Source organism: Anarhichas minor, unplaced genomic scaffold (genome assembly GCF_050575085.1).
Source record: "Anarhichas minor isolate MPS153535 unplaced genomic scaffold, ASM5057508v1 ptg000073l, whole genome shotgun sequence".
In the NCBI taxonomy this organism is placed as follows: domain Eukaryota; kingdom Metazoa; phylum Chordata; class Actinopteri; order Perciformes; family Anarhichadidae; genus Anarhichas; species Anarhichas minor.
In genome coordinates this window covers 9345994-9361672 of record NW_027466519.1, presented here as the reverse complement: position 1 = coordinate 9361672, position 15679 = coordinate 9345994, and the positions used below count along the sequence as shown (strand labels likewise).

The window sequence follows — 15679 nt, the reverse complement described above, 5'->3', positions numbered from 1 at the left end:
AAGGACGAGGGCATCAACATACCTCATGTTGCACTTAAACGTAACAGAATTGAGTATTCTTTGTTTTATTTGTATTTAGTTATTTATTTCATTTTGTTTCACATTGGACATCTTAAATATTTTAGTTTGTATGTAAGACTATAGCCTTTAGTTATTTGCTTTAAGTGTTCTTGACGTTCTTTAATTAATAAATAGAAAGCAAAGTTATATTTGTCTCCTCCCCTTTTCTTTGCTGATCTGAAAAATGATCCGATCCGAACCAAACCGTGAGGTTTGTGATCCGTTGCACCCCTATATTTTACTAGTAGATATTAGTAAATACTACTGGGACCACGACAGAAAATTTGATTTCCAGAGATTCACATTTTTAATAGAATACTCTTGATATGTGAACTTATAAAATACGTTGCATGTAAAAAGCGTTTGTTTGAGCCAGTTGAAGGTATGGTACACATGCGCATGTGTGTTCATGATCAAAGTGGTACCACCAGGAAAAACCCTTTATTATGGAAGTTGAAGAAAGACTAATCTTCTCCTTTAAGTAAAGCACATCTAACAAAGCAGTCACCAGTCTGCAAACCTTCTACTCACCACAACCACCACTCTCTATCACAGTGAAGAAAGGAAAGAAACGGCAACAGTGACTGTTAAAGAACGTGTTGGTGGTCTGGTATTGATTTATTTTCAATTCATCCTAGACTGTCTTTGAAACGATGATATACTCTGGATGTGGCCACACCCCTGGTAGAATGACATCACAGGGGGCAGATTCACCTGCTACTTCATAAGCCTGTATGATTGTCTCAACCACCCAGTGGGAGAGCCTCAGTTTAGACAGTGCACATCCCCTGTCCCCTCCATGGCAGACAGAAAACTGCTCTAAGCACCTAATACTCTGCGTTGCCCCAACATACAAGTGCAACGCCTGAACTGGACACAACCAATTGGCCCTTTCCTCCATCTCAGATCTAAATGGGGGAGAATGGTATGCCTCCAGCCCTATAGCCTGATTAACATGGCTGGGGGACACGACCTTTGTTAGGAAGGAAATATTTGGCCACAATGTCGTCCCAGAATTTTACGCCTTCCACCACCTTCCGCCTTTGCACAAAGGACTAATATATAGAGTGTGGAGTTCACTCACATGCTTGGCTGTCTTAACTGCCAGAAGAAAAGCCGACTTCATTGACATATTCCTCATAGTCACCTCTGCCATAGGCTCAAAGGGTGACCTGCTCACAGCGTGCAATAAGAGTTGCAGGGCCCATTCTACAGCCCGTTTTACCTTAGAGGGGGCCTAGCCTCCTGGCACTAGGCAGAAAATGTGTCTCCAAGTGATGACCTTCATTCAATTTGGCCATTGTTTACAGATTTAGCAGCCACATGAACCTTTAAAGTTGAAGCTGCTTGGCCAGCTTCTAAAAGATGATGCAGGTACCTCAGTATGTCCTGCAAAGGGCATGAGACTGGATTTGACCCCCTGTCTCGGCACCATGAAGAAAATGCCGCCCAAACACTTTCTATGCACCACTCTTGTGGAAGGAGCCCTTTCACTCTGCAAGGTCTCACAAATTGATGGCTCAAAGTCAGCCAGGAGTGACTGCTCCTCCTCAATGGCTATACCCAGAGTTGAAGGAGGCCCGGAGACGGATACCAAAACTTCCCGTCTCGCTGGGACAGAAGGTCCATCCATATTGGAAGCCAATCCTAAGGATCCCAATACAACAAGCTGAGTGTGGAGAACCTTATCCTCGATGGCCACTTGGGGACCACTAGAAGGACCATGTGACGCAACAAGCTCACTCTGTGAAGCGTGATCGATATCAGTGAGATTGACCATAATGCATTAAGAAGACCACTTGACCAGGCGTTGGCAAGAGCATCCCAAGTGGGGCACTGGTCTCCGCCAAGAAAAATCACAATGAGTCGTGCACCCTGAGCCGAATAGCTCCACCTGGGCCTTCTCAGATCCCAAAACAACTGCTCCACCTGAGAGTGCAACCTCCATTCCCCAGGCTGCAGCCTTCAGCATTAGAGGCAATCTGCCTGAGAGGTGTAACGCCCTAGGGGAGGCCAATTGTGGATGAGCCCATTTCCACAGCCTCTGAGCTTCCTTTAGGAACTGCAGTGACCTGGGCCCTCCTTGTTAGTTGATTGGTCCATTCGAATGAGCACATGCTTGTTTTTGAGAAAGGGCAAGAAGTGCTTCAGAGCCAAGTAGACAGTCAAGAGTGACTTTGTTTACTGCCACTGGCAGTCAGGAGGGGATGAAACAGAACCCTGTTTGTTAGCTGTCTGATAATCAGAGAAACATGCTGTTCATTTTTGAAGAGGATAGCTGTGTCTTTAACTTTGAGAGCTCCTGTCTCCAGAACGGTTGGTCATTCTCGTTAATCAAATAATGTTCTACACTCTCTCTCAAAAAGGTTGACATATAGAAAAACACCTGCTCAGATGGAAAGGGGTGAGGTCAGAGAGTGATTTCTGACAGAATACCCTCACTCTGAGATTTTTGGAACAGTTACATCAACAGTTTTTGTCGCTTGAATCAGTTTTAACAAGTATGTTAATGGAGGAAATTTATTTCCCTCCCTCTCAGGAAAGGACCAAATCGCTTCCTCACCATCAGGAAGAAGAACGGTTCAGACAAACCCCGGCCTACTATGCCCCTCACAGTCTCCCACAATTCCTTATATTTCATCCGCAGCCTACTTCAGAGGTTTCCTATCAGCAATAAGGAACGCATAGACATGCAGCCCAACAACAAAAGTGGCATGTCTGTTGCTGCAGAACCTGGTGAGTGTCAGTGTCTGGCTAAACCATGACTCTGCAGTGAGTTACAATGATGCAGTTACAGCTAATATCCATTCCATGAAAAAAAAGATGGCATAACCTACTTCCACTGGGGTGCTGTCTATACTGCCCACCTATTGTAGTCTTACTGGGATATCCTCTGGGATGCATGAGGGAAACCTTAAAAGATGTACAACGTCACCCAACTACAGTTGGAACAAAGTCAGCACAAAGTGTTGCATTTCAAGATGGAAAAATCACCTCAATGTCAAGTTAACAGATGTGTTGTATAGGGTTGTGCAACATTCTTCAGTTCTTCCCTTAGATGGCAGTTGTGAGAGGAACAGGGCTAGCGGGCGCTTAAACAAAGGTATACCCATGGTGCCTCGGAGAAGGAGTCCATCAGAACTGGACAGTTTTCGAAGCTCCCTGCCTGTCCATGAACGCCAGGAAGAGATCATCCAGCTCATCAGAGAAAACAGGGTTGTGTTGGTGGTTGGAGAGACTGGCTCTGGAAAAACTACACAGGTGGGTCTGCCACAACACTTTGGTCCCGACTGAAGCATCTCCACTACAAAGCACATTGAGATGGAATTTTGTACAAACATTCATGGATCCCAGAGGATAAACCCTTTTGGTGGTCCTCTGACTCTTCAACTAGTGCCAAAACTAACATTATTCAAATCAGCCTCAGATGTTCAGTGCTAATTAGCACATTTGAACATGTTAACACTCTTAGTCTTGTTTCTGCCTGTTTTACATATGTGTTGTTTTTTGTCATTATTGTCCTTACTAGAATGTTAAAAGATACAGACAGGAAACTATGAGAGAATTTGGAACTGTCTCACTGATTTTTCTTTTGAAATATTGTGACACTAATACAGGGGGTAAATCTACTGATATTGGATAACTATTGCGTAGTATGTATGGTTTGAGCCTGAGGTAATCCTGTGTCACTGTGCATTGTCCAGATCCCACAGTTCATGCTGGATGAGTGCAGCAGGAATGGAGATCCCTGCAGGATCTTCTGCACTCAGCCCAGACGCCTGGCTGCCATCGCTGTGGCTGAGAGAGTGGCAGCGGAGAGAGGAGAGAGTGTGGGCCAGACTGTCGGTTATCACATCAGACTAGAGAGCAGGTACATTAGATCAGAGCCTTTTATCTTAACGCTTCATGTGTTCATCATTTACACCTACAGTAGAACAACTAGTTAAATTCAAGGCCGAAGCTACAGAGCTCTTTCCAAAGGTCTTTAAACAAGTGTACAGTACAAAACCATTTAGGGAGAAAGCACACTAATCATGTTTTTTTACGCACGCACACGCACACACACACACACACACACACACACACACAGACAAATGTGGACACACTGAATTTAAGCTACTGAATCTTTATGAATGGTTGGGAAAGTGAAAGTATTTTGATTAAATAGAATTTCAGAAATGTATGATTTGTTCAATCGAAGTTGAAATTGCATGTACACTTTAACTTCTTTCCCTGCTTTGTGCACTTTTAAATTAAACTTTCAATCAGTTGTATTCTTAACGGATGTACAATTGATATACTGTCTGCAGTGGGTAAGCAAGTTATGTTGTAAAAGATGCTGCATTCATTTCTTTTAATACATCCATGTGAAATGTAGTAGATTAAATCTGTTCACTCTGTGTGTTTGCTTTCCAACCATTACAACAGTTTAAACATACATCTGAATTTTGAAAAATTGGATGCATTTGAAGCACAGCAGTTCCACTCTTTTTTTATATTTATTGTCAGATACTCGGATCCTCCTCAAAACTCCGCTTGCACAAATAGTCACATTATCAGATGTTCAGGATTTCTGTTATTTAAAAAAACTTTGTAAATCTGAAAGTTATTGTTAAATATTGTTACAAATAGTAATTTCCTATACTGTACAACTCATGTATTATACTTTATTTAGTTTGAGCTGCATACACATAACCCATACAATGTGGTTCAAATACACAGTTCTATTTCATCCTTACTGACCGCCAGAGGCAGTGCTTAACACTGGATATCTTCCGTCACACGCAGGTCGAGTCTTTATATCAACAAAGTCACTCGTGACCTCGGATGATCCCAGCCATTCCTGAGATCAGTCCTTTTTCATCTTCCCGCTTACGCAGGCTAACTATCATTGTAGCATTAGCTTAAGCTAAACTTGTCTATGATTAAAGATTTCTGGAGCTTGTCGCTTGTAGCCTTGTGACCACCGGTCGGAGTTGCAGATCTCTCACCATCCAAAGGCTGCGACAAGTTGTCCCTCTTAAGAGGGAACGGTGTGTTTCGCTGTTCGGACCGCTGGATGCTCCTATCTTCAATCTTAATTTGGTAAATGGTAAATGGACTGTACTTGTACAGCGCTTTTCTAGTCTTCCCACCACTCAAAACGCTTTAACACTACATATCGTCATTCACCCATTCACACCCATTCATACACTGATGACGGGCTACCATGCAAGGTGCCACCTGCCCATCAGGACTATCTAACGTTCATACAACATTCACACACCGTAGGCACAGCTACAGGAGCAATTTGGGTTTAAGTGGGGGTTAAGTGTCTTGCCCAAGGACATATCGACATGGACTAGCGGAGCAGGGGATTGAACCGCCGATCCTGTGATTGAAGGACGACCCTGGTCTACCACTGAGCCACAGTCGCCCCGTGAACATCGATAAGTGACATCGATTAACATTGTTTTTATAACATCAGACAGTAAAAACTGTTTGTTCGTTTTCCACAGTTGGCAGAGCTAATTGAGTGGCGCGCTAACGCCAGCGTGTCCGCTCGGTGTTGGCTAGATTGACAATGTACCGTGTCAGTGAGAGAGTGTTCCCGCTCCCCTCTCACTAGGTCGATATTGAGATTGTGTACATTGACTTTTGTAACATTAATGCTTTCAAAGTTAGCAGAGTTCTCTCGCTCAGGCTAACTTGGGGGCGCCCTAATTCTGACAGCTACCGTACTAGGGAAGAGTGTCCTCACTCCCCTCATTATACGAACTGTTTTCTGACCTGTTTCCACAGTAGCAGAGTGCTCTCGCTCAGGCTAACTGGTGGGACACCAATATTTACAGCGACTGTCCTAGTGAAGAGTGTCCTTGCTCATTGACCCTCCACCCTAGTGCATTATCTCAGTGGCAGCGTTAGCCAATCTCTTTACTGAGTACAGTGAAGAGTGGCCCTCCCATGCCTCTGGACCTGGCTCCCGTTCCTCAGCCCTTAAGTTCTTCGGATGGGGGAGTCGAAAGCTCAATGGGGTCGGTTATTCGCATGGCACTGGCACACCTGCAGTTCGATATAAGTGCCTTCTTCAGGTGCGTTCCTGTCAGCTTTTCTGTTTCTCCCTCCGAAGAAAATCGGAGGGAATTTCATGCATGCTGGAGAAACACAAGGCTCTCTCCCATCTTACATCAGATGGCCGAACCCTGGCGGCCATGCAGGATGCGGCAAAATTTGGCTTTGTCCGCATGCCGGCCATTGAGCCGACTATTGCTTCCCTCATAGACTCTGAGGCCCGATGCCAGGTGCTCTCGACCCCAATGTTGGGTCACAGATGATCTGCTTTCCAAGACTTATGACACAGCAGCGCGCATTGGCCGTATAGGCAACTCCCTCTCTCAACTCATACTTGCCCTCTCAGCTTCTCTGCAGCAGGCTGCTTTCGACTCTTCCTCCACCAGCCTCAATGATGATTCACTGCAGGTGTTTACACTCATGTCGAGGGAACTTGGGCATCTGTTGTCCAGCCTGGTTCAGACTCACCGCCAGGGACATGCCGGCACCCCGCAGGCCTAGGGGTCCCACGTCGGCCCCCCAAGGCCACTCCCCAGCTCATCCCAGTAGCTGCCATTGGTCTCAGCGACCCGCTACCAACGTCACCCACCCTGCATGCCCCCCAGGCAACCTCCGAACTTGGGAACTAACAGTTGCCCCCCCAAAGCCTTCAGAGGCAGGGGGGCCAGGAACTGATGTCTCCAGGCCGGTTGTCAGTTATTTCTCCCAGCAGCATATCAGCTACTGGGCAGCTCATGCTTCAGACCCCTCGGTGGTTTCCACCCTAACCCAGGGTTACAAGCTTCAATTCAGACACTGACCCCCAGCCTTCAGCCGGGTCAAAATGACCATCACTGATCCGGCAAAAGCCCTAGCTGTGAGCCAGGAGTTAGCTGCGCTCCTGGCCAAGGGTGCAATCAAGATTGTGGACCCTCTGTCACAGCCCAGGGGGTTCTACTCAATCTAATTTCTCGTAAAAAAGAGAGGGGACGGACCACTCCTGGATCTGATTTGGGACTCAACAGGTTCCTGAAGGTCTTGCCATTCCACATGTTGAGAACAGCAGACATTCTTCGTTTCGCCTTTCAAGGCCGTCGCTTTCAGTTCAGGGTGCTTCCATTCGGACTCTCCCCGAGAGTGTTCACAAGGTGCGTTTCTGCTGCCCTTTCCCCCCTGCAATCACACCTGCGTGTACCTTGGCCGATTAGTGCGCCACTTTCGAGGCCTATTGGGCAAATTGACATCTGCCTCAGCTGTCGTTCCCTTTGGCTTGCTGTCACTGCGCCCCCTGTAGAGATGGCTGAACAACCTTTGCTTGGACGCCAAGTGGCACAGGACATTAGAGGTATCAAAGCAGTGCCTTCTCGCTTTATCCTCCATGAAGGAGGAGAAAATCTGTCAAAGGGTATTCCTATGGGCTCTATTCCATTCTGCCGGGAGTTTATCCCAACAGATGCCTGCCTCTCAGGGTGGGGCAGAACAGCAATGCTCGGGGGCAGTGGTCTGCTCAGGTCCGCATGGAGCATGTCAATGAAGGTGGGAGGAGGGAGTTGTCAGTTTAGACCGGTCTGGGACGGATTTACAGGTCAGGTTATGCTTGTGTGACAGAGGTAGTTGTGTCCAGAAGGACAAAGGACAGCTTGAGAGAGAAGTTCAAACTAAAAGTGTAGTCATATGTGATTAAAGCCGTGAGGAACATTAACGTAATAGATAAAAAGCCATTACTTAGATAGATGAAGCCAGCAATGCTACGCATTTCCAGAGGTGGGTAGTAATGAGATACATTTACTCTGTTACATGTACTTGAGTAACTCTTTGGAGTAACTTGTAGTTGACGGAGTAGTTTTAATGCAACATACTTTTTACTCTCACTTGAGTAGATTTTTAGTGAAAATGAATTGCTTTTACTCCTTTATATTTGGATACATTCGTCTTGCTACTTTTATGTATTTATTAATTTATGCATGTATGATCCGTTTAGAGGCAGGTAGTCCGCTCATGACCCTCTGTTCATAACAGCATGACTGAAGCTACAGCAGAAGAAGAGGAAAGTGATACGGCTGGCGTTTTACACGCATTTTTAGATCCTTGGGAGCCTAATGTTAAGAGCGCTAGCAGCAGCTTATATTTACAGATGAGTTAACAGTGTTGCAGTTGTGAATGCTGGTCTGAAGTCAGTACATCAGAGGACCGTGCTGACACTGAGCTGACAGGGAGCAGTCAGTGTATATTATGCTTCAGAACTACTACTCTACTCTACTGCTGCTTCCTGTCCTGATTTATTCAATTCATTAAGCCTGAATGAGTCATCTGACATAAGACATTTTCATAAAGACAAGAGATAGATTTTTAACTCTAATCTTATTGACTTCATGTGATTGGAGAGACCTGGATGTGATCTGTGTCTGTCTGTGATGGGAACTGTGACTTTGGACATCTATACTGAACAAAGTTTAAGGACACTGTAACATGTAACACTCTTTATATTTACTTTTCAAGGTCTATTATGCACACAATTTGCTGATTGTTTTGCCAAATAGTAATATAATATCAGAGATAACAATCAAAGAATGTAATAAAAAGAAATGTGCTGGAGTTTTTTGTTTTTATTTTTGTCTTAGTAAGTAATGTTTTACTGTTGGTAGTACTAGTTTTTGCATAGTAACAGTATGTTTATGTAGAGTACAGTCTTTGCCTGAAAACTAATGTGTGAAAAGGGTTCTTCTCAGGTGACACCAAGTCCTCTATTTAACTTTCCTGTCTAACGTTTGCGAGCCTGTGTAACACTTAATAATGTTTAAAATGTGAATGACTCAAGTAACTGTTGACTTTGAAACCTCAGGGTCTCGCCTAAGACGCTGCTGACCTTTTGCACCAGTGGAGTGCTCCTCAGAACATTGATGGCTGGAGATGCCAGCCTGACAACTGTCACACATGTCATTGTGGTGAGCATCAAGACTAGAAATAAACAGGACATACAGTCTCAGAAAATCATTTTACTCTGTTATCCTGAATGTATTAGAAGCTGGGATTGTTCTTTGGAAAAACAGCATTTTCATTGGGTGTTAAGTTTCTCTATAAAGGTGTTTCAGCTCCCAGTTGTTTGAACATGTTGAAGTGACTTGCTGTGTTTTAACAGGATGAGGTGCATGAGCGTGATGGTCTGACTGACTTCCTGCTCACCAAGATGCGGGATGTGCTTCAGAAGATTCCCACTCTGAAACTGATCCTGTCCAGTGCAGCTCTGGATATAGACCTGTTTCTTCAGTACTTTGGCTCCTGCCCTGTTATCCACCGTACGTCCTGCTAACTCTGTGTTCACTAAATGAATGCTCATACCAGCTATTACTTATTATTATTTTTATACATTTCAAAACATGTTTAAATGTAACAAGGCATCCTATTGGATGATCCCATCATAGGTAATCAAGTCATAATATGTATCACATGTTTGTCACATGTGTATGCTTCACATATTACGGCAGGAAGACCTTCTTTCAGTGGATGAAAACTATTTGCAGTCAATAGTGTTCCTGTAGTTTTTGACCATGTTTGATTAATGTAACATCTAAAAGGTTTAAGTTCAGAACTGACATTTTTATCAAAATTGAGAGTTGGTCTCAAGCCTCTCAAAAAGATTTTTATTTTTTCCAAATTCAACTGAATACAAGAAAAATATCATCAATGTATTGACTTCAGGGGTGATGTTAGATATACAATCAATTTCAAAAGGGATTCATCAAAACAAAAGTAATTCTTGGTTCATATCATTCGACAGATAATATCACAAAGTATTAAAACTATCCTTGTGGAATATTGTTGTATAATGAATTAACATCTATGGATCTCTGGTTACAAGTGATGGATGGATAGATGGATGGATGGATGGTTGGAAGTGTAGTTGGATGGAAAACCCCCAAATGTCGCCCGCAGACACATCCTGCCGATCCTCTGATTGAACTGCTCTACCAATAAGCCACAGTTGCCCTACAGTAATCTGTCTGTTCATAACAAATATTTTTGGTGTATTGAAAACCTGTGGACCTGCAGACAAAAAAGGCGAAATATTTTTAAGTAGCATAGCATTTCTTATTTTTCATTCAAATGGCCAGAGAACATGTATGGTAAGACTCGTGCAAACCAATGCCATTTCTGGCTAGCCTAACTGAATGACCAGGAGTGAAAACAGCAAAAATGGTCTAGGGTTCAAACCTTTATTTACTTCAATGTACACAGGTAAATAAAGGGACAGCGCTATCCAGAAATTGCAAATATCACATGCACCACCTTTACAATGAAGTAGCACTAATAGATTGATAAATACTGCAGCAAGTGTTACAGTCAGAACATGTTTCATTCAAGAAACGGTTCATACTAATACAAAGATGGGTTATTATTGTTAACTGAAGTAATGCAAATGCAGTGTAATCTGGTAGGAGTGTTATCTGTGTATGTGGAACTTGGTGTTAATTATTAATAAATTACGAGTTCTGTTTTATGTTTAGTCATAGGAAGACAGTTCGAAGTGAAGGAATTCTTTCTGGAAGACATTTTGACGCTGACAGGCTTTAACAATAAGGACATGAAGAAATACAAAGAAGAGACACAGAGAAGTATGAAGCTTTTATTAATTAGTCCACAGAATCAGACTGAATATATAAAATGCATTATAGCCTTCCATCTGGCTTTGTCTTAATCTCCTCTGTGTATCATATGCCCTGGTTCTCAGAGGAGAAGAAGCAGAAGTGTTTGACGGAGTGGTGTAAGGCAGTGGAGGAGGAGAAACAGAGGACCCCTGTGTCTGCCCTGGGCTTCCTCCAGGATAGCAGCTCCCTGGACAGAGGGGACAGCACCTTCAACAAGCTGGTAAACCAGCACAATCCCATACACACCACTCTCTATGCACTGCTTCAGTGGGACAGATCAAGTCCAGTGTTCCGCAACTCATCTCGTTATCAATGTAGGTACAAGAAAACAATGTAAGTGCCATACTCACTAAATGTGGGGCTTCTGCTATCTGATGTAGCAGCACTACTCGTTTTCCCTGAAGCTAAGTTTACTATTATATTTCATAAAAATGTAATAATTTCACGAGTGGAGCCTGCACGACAGTGCAGGGCTCTAGCTTAACTTTTCTTTTTTAACACTGTCCCAAACCATCCTGAATACAATTTAAACAAAACTAGGGTTGGTTATGTTGAAACCAGCAACAGTACAATAGATTAAAATTGATGATCTGATTATCATTATTATGATTAAAGGATTATCTTATCTGATCCAACTGAAAAACTCAACTCATTGTTGCCAACTCTTTTCCAATTAAAGTAGCTAGCAGCACTAGATCCAAATAATAATAATAATAATAATAATACATCAATTTTCTATAGCGCTTTTGAAAATACACAGACGCTTTACAAGGCAGAGACAAACAGAACAAACAAAAAAAAAAAAAAAAAAAACTGGAGAAGCTGTGCGGAATGGGTCATGTAGTGGAGGGTAGGGTGCAGGGGTTAGCAGGTGGAGGCGAGTTTGAAGAGGTGGGTTTTGAGGGCTTGTTTGAATGATGATGGGGAGGGAGCCTCACGGATGTGGATGGGGAGGGTGTTCCAGAGGGGAGGTGCAGCAGCTGAGAAGGCCCTGTCACCCCAGGTCCGGCGCTTGGTCCTGATGGTCTTCAGAGTGTTTGCACCGGCGGACCTGAGGCAACGAACCTAGAAAGTGTCAATACTGACAGCCTAGACAGGTAGGTAGACGGTAGTGGTGTAACTGACCACTGTCGATCTGTGATCCGTACAGATCCCCCTCACGGTTCAGCACACATTAGAACCGTGGATTAACTACACCAGGGGTCACTAATAGGCGGACCGCGGTCCGGATCCGGACCCAAGACCTAAAACCAATAGATAATTGAGAATTATTGAAATTTGACGGAGCGCTTCTATTTTAACCGGCGCATTTTTTCCAGCATTTACGGCACTTGTTCAGCGGTGCAGGAAACACACCAACCAATGCGTTATAAATCACATCACATGATGACAAGTTTCCGGACTCGAGTGACATTTACACACACCTTGACACACGGGGCTGAGACGAGGAAAGAGAAGGAAGAGCAGGGGAATAGTAACGTGTGTCGGGGAAGTAATTTCACAAGACGGTCACCTAAAAGAGAAGAGACCAGAGTCTTTAACCAAGAATGGACAGACTCGTTTAGGTGAATTCTTCTCACAGGCAGGTTAAAAACAGTGTCTCATTTTGAGCAAACGTACCCACTCACATCTGAAATGAAGACACAGATAATAAACCTAAGAGCCCAATATGATCAGAATCCTGACGCATGAATTCACTGTCCAATGATGTTACCAGAGAGAATAGAGCTGAATAGAGCTGTCCTATATACAGGGATGGGTTAAATGCAGAGACAAATTTCCCCTTCCGGGATGAATATAGTATAATAATAATAAATCGCCACCTTATCGTGGTGGAGGAGTTTGAGTGGCTCAGTGATCCTGGGAGCTATGCTGTCCGGGGCATTAGCCCCTGGTAGGGTCTCCCAAGGCAAACAGGTTTCAGGGGAGAGCCCAGACTAAGAGCGGTTCAAAACGACCCCTATGATAGTTAGCCCACGGACTTTAGCCACCTCGCCCGGACCAGGGAAACCGGGGCACCCTCCCGGAGCCAGACCCAGGAGGGGAGCTCGTAGGCGAGCGTCTAGTGGCCGGGCCTTTGCCCATGGGGCCCGGTCGGGCTCAGCCCGAATAAACACCATGGAGCAGCCACCCTGTGGACCCACCACCCGCGGGGACAAGCATCGGGGTCGGGTGCTATGCAGACCGGGCGGCGGGTCGGGCGGGAGGCCTGGGCATGCCGATCGCCGGCGGCATAGACTAGCTCTAGGGACGTGGAACATCACCTCGCTAGCGGGGAAAGAGCCGGAGCTGGTGCAGGAGGTGGAGCGATACCAGCTAGAAATAGTTGGACTCACCTCCACACACAGCGTTGGCTCTGGAACCAAGCTCCTGGAGAGGGGTTGGACTTTGTCCTTTTCCGGAGTTGCCCAGGGTGAGAGGCGCCGGGCGGGAGTGGGGATACTCATGAGCCCTGGCTGAGCTGTGTTGGAGTTCTCCCCGGAGAACGAGAGGGTCGCCTCCATGCGCCTACGGGTTGCGGGGAGCAAGGCTCTGACTGGTTTGTGCTTGTGCACCAAACAGCAGTTCGGAGTATCCGGCCTTCTTGGAGTCGGTGGGAGGGGTCCTGGAAAGGGCGCCGCCTACCGACTCCATAGCTCTCCTGGGGGACTTCAATGCTCACGTGGGCAATGACGGAGAAACCTGGCAGGGGGTGATTGGGAGGAACGGCTTGCCCGATCTGAACCCGAATGGTGTTTCATTATTGGACTTCTGTGCTTGCCACGGTTTGGCCATAACAAACACTATGTTCGAACATAAGGTGGCTCATAAGTGTACTTGGTACCAGAACACCTTAGGCCGGAGATCAATGATCGACTTTGTAATCGTATCATTTGATTTGCGGCCGTATGTCTTGGACACTCGGGTGAAGAGAGGAGCAGAGCTGTCAACTGATCACCACCTGGTGGTGAGTTGGATCAGATGGCAGGGGAACCGGTTGGAAAGACCCGGCAAACCCAAACATGTAGTGAGGGTAAACTGGGAACGTCTGGCGGAGGACCCTGTCCGGGAGGTCTTTAACTCCCACCTCCGGAAGAACTTCTCACACATCCCGAGGGAGGTTGGGGACACGGAATCTGAGTAGACCATGTTCAAAGCCTCTATTGTGGACGCGGCCGCTAGGAGCTGTGGCCGGAAGGTCATCAGTGCCTGTCGTGGCAGCAACCCGAGAACCCGGTGGTGGACACCGGAGGTGAGGGAAGCCGTCAAGCTGAAGAAGGAGACCTTCAAGGCCTGGTTTGCCGAGGGGTCTCCTGAAGCAGCTGACAGGTACCGGCAGGCCAGAAGGGCTGCAGCTGCGGTGGTCGCGAATGCTAAAACTCGGGCATGGGAGGAGTTCAGGGAGGCCATGGAGAAGGACTTTCGGTTGGCCTCAAGGAGGTTCTGGCAAACCATCCGACGGCTCAGGAAGGGAAAGCAGGGCTTACCCCAGGCTGTTCTCAGCAGGGGGGGGGAACTGCTAACCCGGACGGAGGACATCGTCGGGCGGTGGAAAGAGCACTTTGAGGAACTCCTAAACCCGACCAACATGTCCTCTGCAGAGGAGGCAGCGCCTGAGGACCTAGGGGGAGGCTCACCCATATCCCTGGCTGAGGTGGTTAAAAAGCTCCTTGGTGGCAAGGCGCCGGGGGTGGATGAGATCCGCCCTGAGATGCTGAAGGCGCTGGACATAGTTGGGCTGTCCTGGCTGACACGCCTCTTCAATGTCACATGGGGGTCGGGATCAGTGCCCATGGAATGGCAGACCGGGGTGGTGGTTCCCATCTTCAAAAAGGGGGACCGGAGAGTGTGCTCGAATTACCGGGGTATCACACTACTCGGCCTCCCGGGGAAGGCTTATGCCAGGGTGCTGGAAAGGAGGCTCCGACCGCTTGTCGAACCTCAGATTCAAGAGGAGCAGTGCGGATTCCGTCCCGGCCGTGGAACAGTGGACCAGCTCTTTACCCTCGCAAGACTACTGGAGGGGCTCTGGGAGTTTGCCCAACCAGTCTACATGTGCTTTGTGGACTTGGAGAAGGCTTTCGACCGGGTCCCTCGGGGGGTCTTGTGGGGGGTGCTGCGGGAGTATGGGGTGCCGGACCTCTTACAACGGGCTCTGTACGACTGCAGTTGGAGCTGTGTCCGCATTCTCGGTAATACGTCAGACACGTTCCCGGTGGGTGTTGGCCTCCGCCAGGGCTGCCCTTTGTCTCCGGTCCTGTTCGTGATTTTCATGGACAGGATATCTAGGCGCAGCCTGGGGGCGGAGAACGTCAGTTTCGGGGGTCTCGGGATCGCCTCTCTGCTGTTTGCAGATGATGTGGTCCTGTTAGCCTCCTCGGATCATGACCTCCAGCATTCACTGGGGTGGTTTGCAGCCGAGTGTGAAGCAGCGGGGATGAGAGTTAGCACCTCCAAATCTGAGGCCATGGTTCTCTGCCGCTACTCCTTCGCGTCGAAAGGAGTCAGCTGAGGTGGTTCGGGCATCTACTTAGGATGCCTCCTGGACGCCTCCCACTGGAGGTTTTCCAGGCACGTCCAACTGGGAAGAGACCCTGGGGAAGACCCAGAACACGCTGGAGAGATTACATCTCCCAGCTGGCCTGGGAACGCCTCGGGATCCCCCAGAATGAGCTGGAACATGTTGCCGGTGAGAGGGAGGTCTGGGTCGGCCTGCTTGGCCTGCTGCCACCGCGACCCGACCCCGGATAAGCGGTGGAAAATGGATGGATGGATGGATGTAATAATAAAAATAACTGAGCTGTTAACACTAGCTCTAAGCAGATTATAATACATCATTACAAATACTAATGACGTGATTTCATTTAATCAATGAAAATACAATCTTTTATTTCCTTATTTGAATTGTGTACCTTTTTATGAAAAAACACTATAAATTACTTTAACAAAATAAAAGTATAACA

The 15679-nt window shown here is 46.5% G+C and overlaps 1 protein-coding gene across 3 annotated transcripts in view; it reads left to right on the top strand.

Annotated features, from left to right (window-relative positions):
• Nucleotides 1-15679, top strand: part of ythdc2 (YTH domain containing 2) — a 66183-nt gene that overhangs the window by 14386 nt on the left and 36118 nt on the right. For all 3 annotated transcript variants that reach the window (XM_076079495.1, XM_076079494.1, XM_076079493.1), the window contains exons 5-11: nucleotides 2600-2796; nucleotides 3119-3321; nucleotides 3765-3931; nucleotides 8933-9035; nucleotides 9230-9386; nucleotides 10596-10703; nucleotides 10820-10956. In XM_076079495.1, coding sequence (XP_075935610.1) covers nucleotides 2600-2796; nucleotides 3119-3321; nucleotides 3765-3931; nucleotides 8933-9035; nucleotides 9230-9386; nucleotides 10596-10703; nucleotides 10820-10956 — 1072 coding nt within the window. The remainder of the gene's footprint in view (nucleotides 1-2599; nucleotides 2797-3118; nucleotides 3322-3764; nucleotides 3932-8932; nucleotides 9036-9229; nucleotides 9387-10595; nucleotides 10704-10819; nucleotides 10957-15679) is intronic.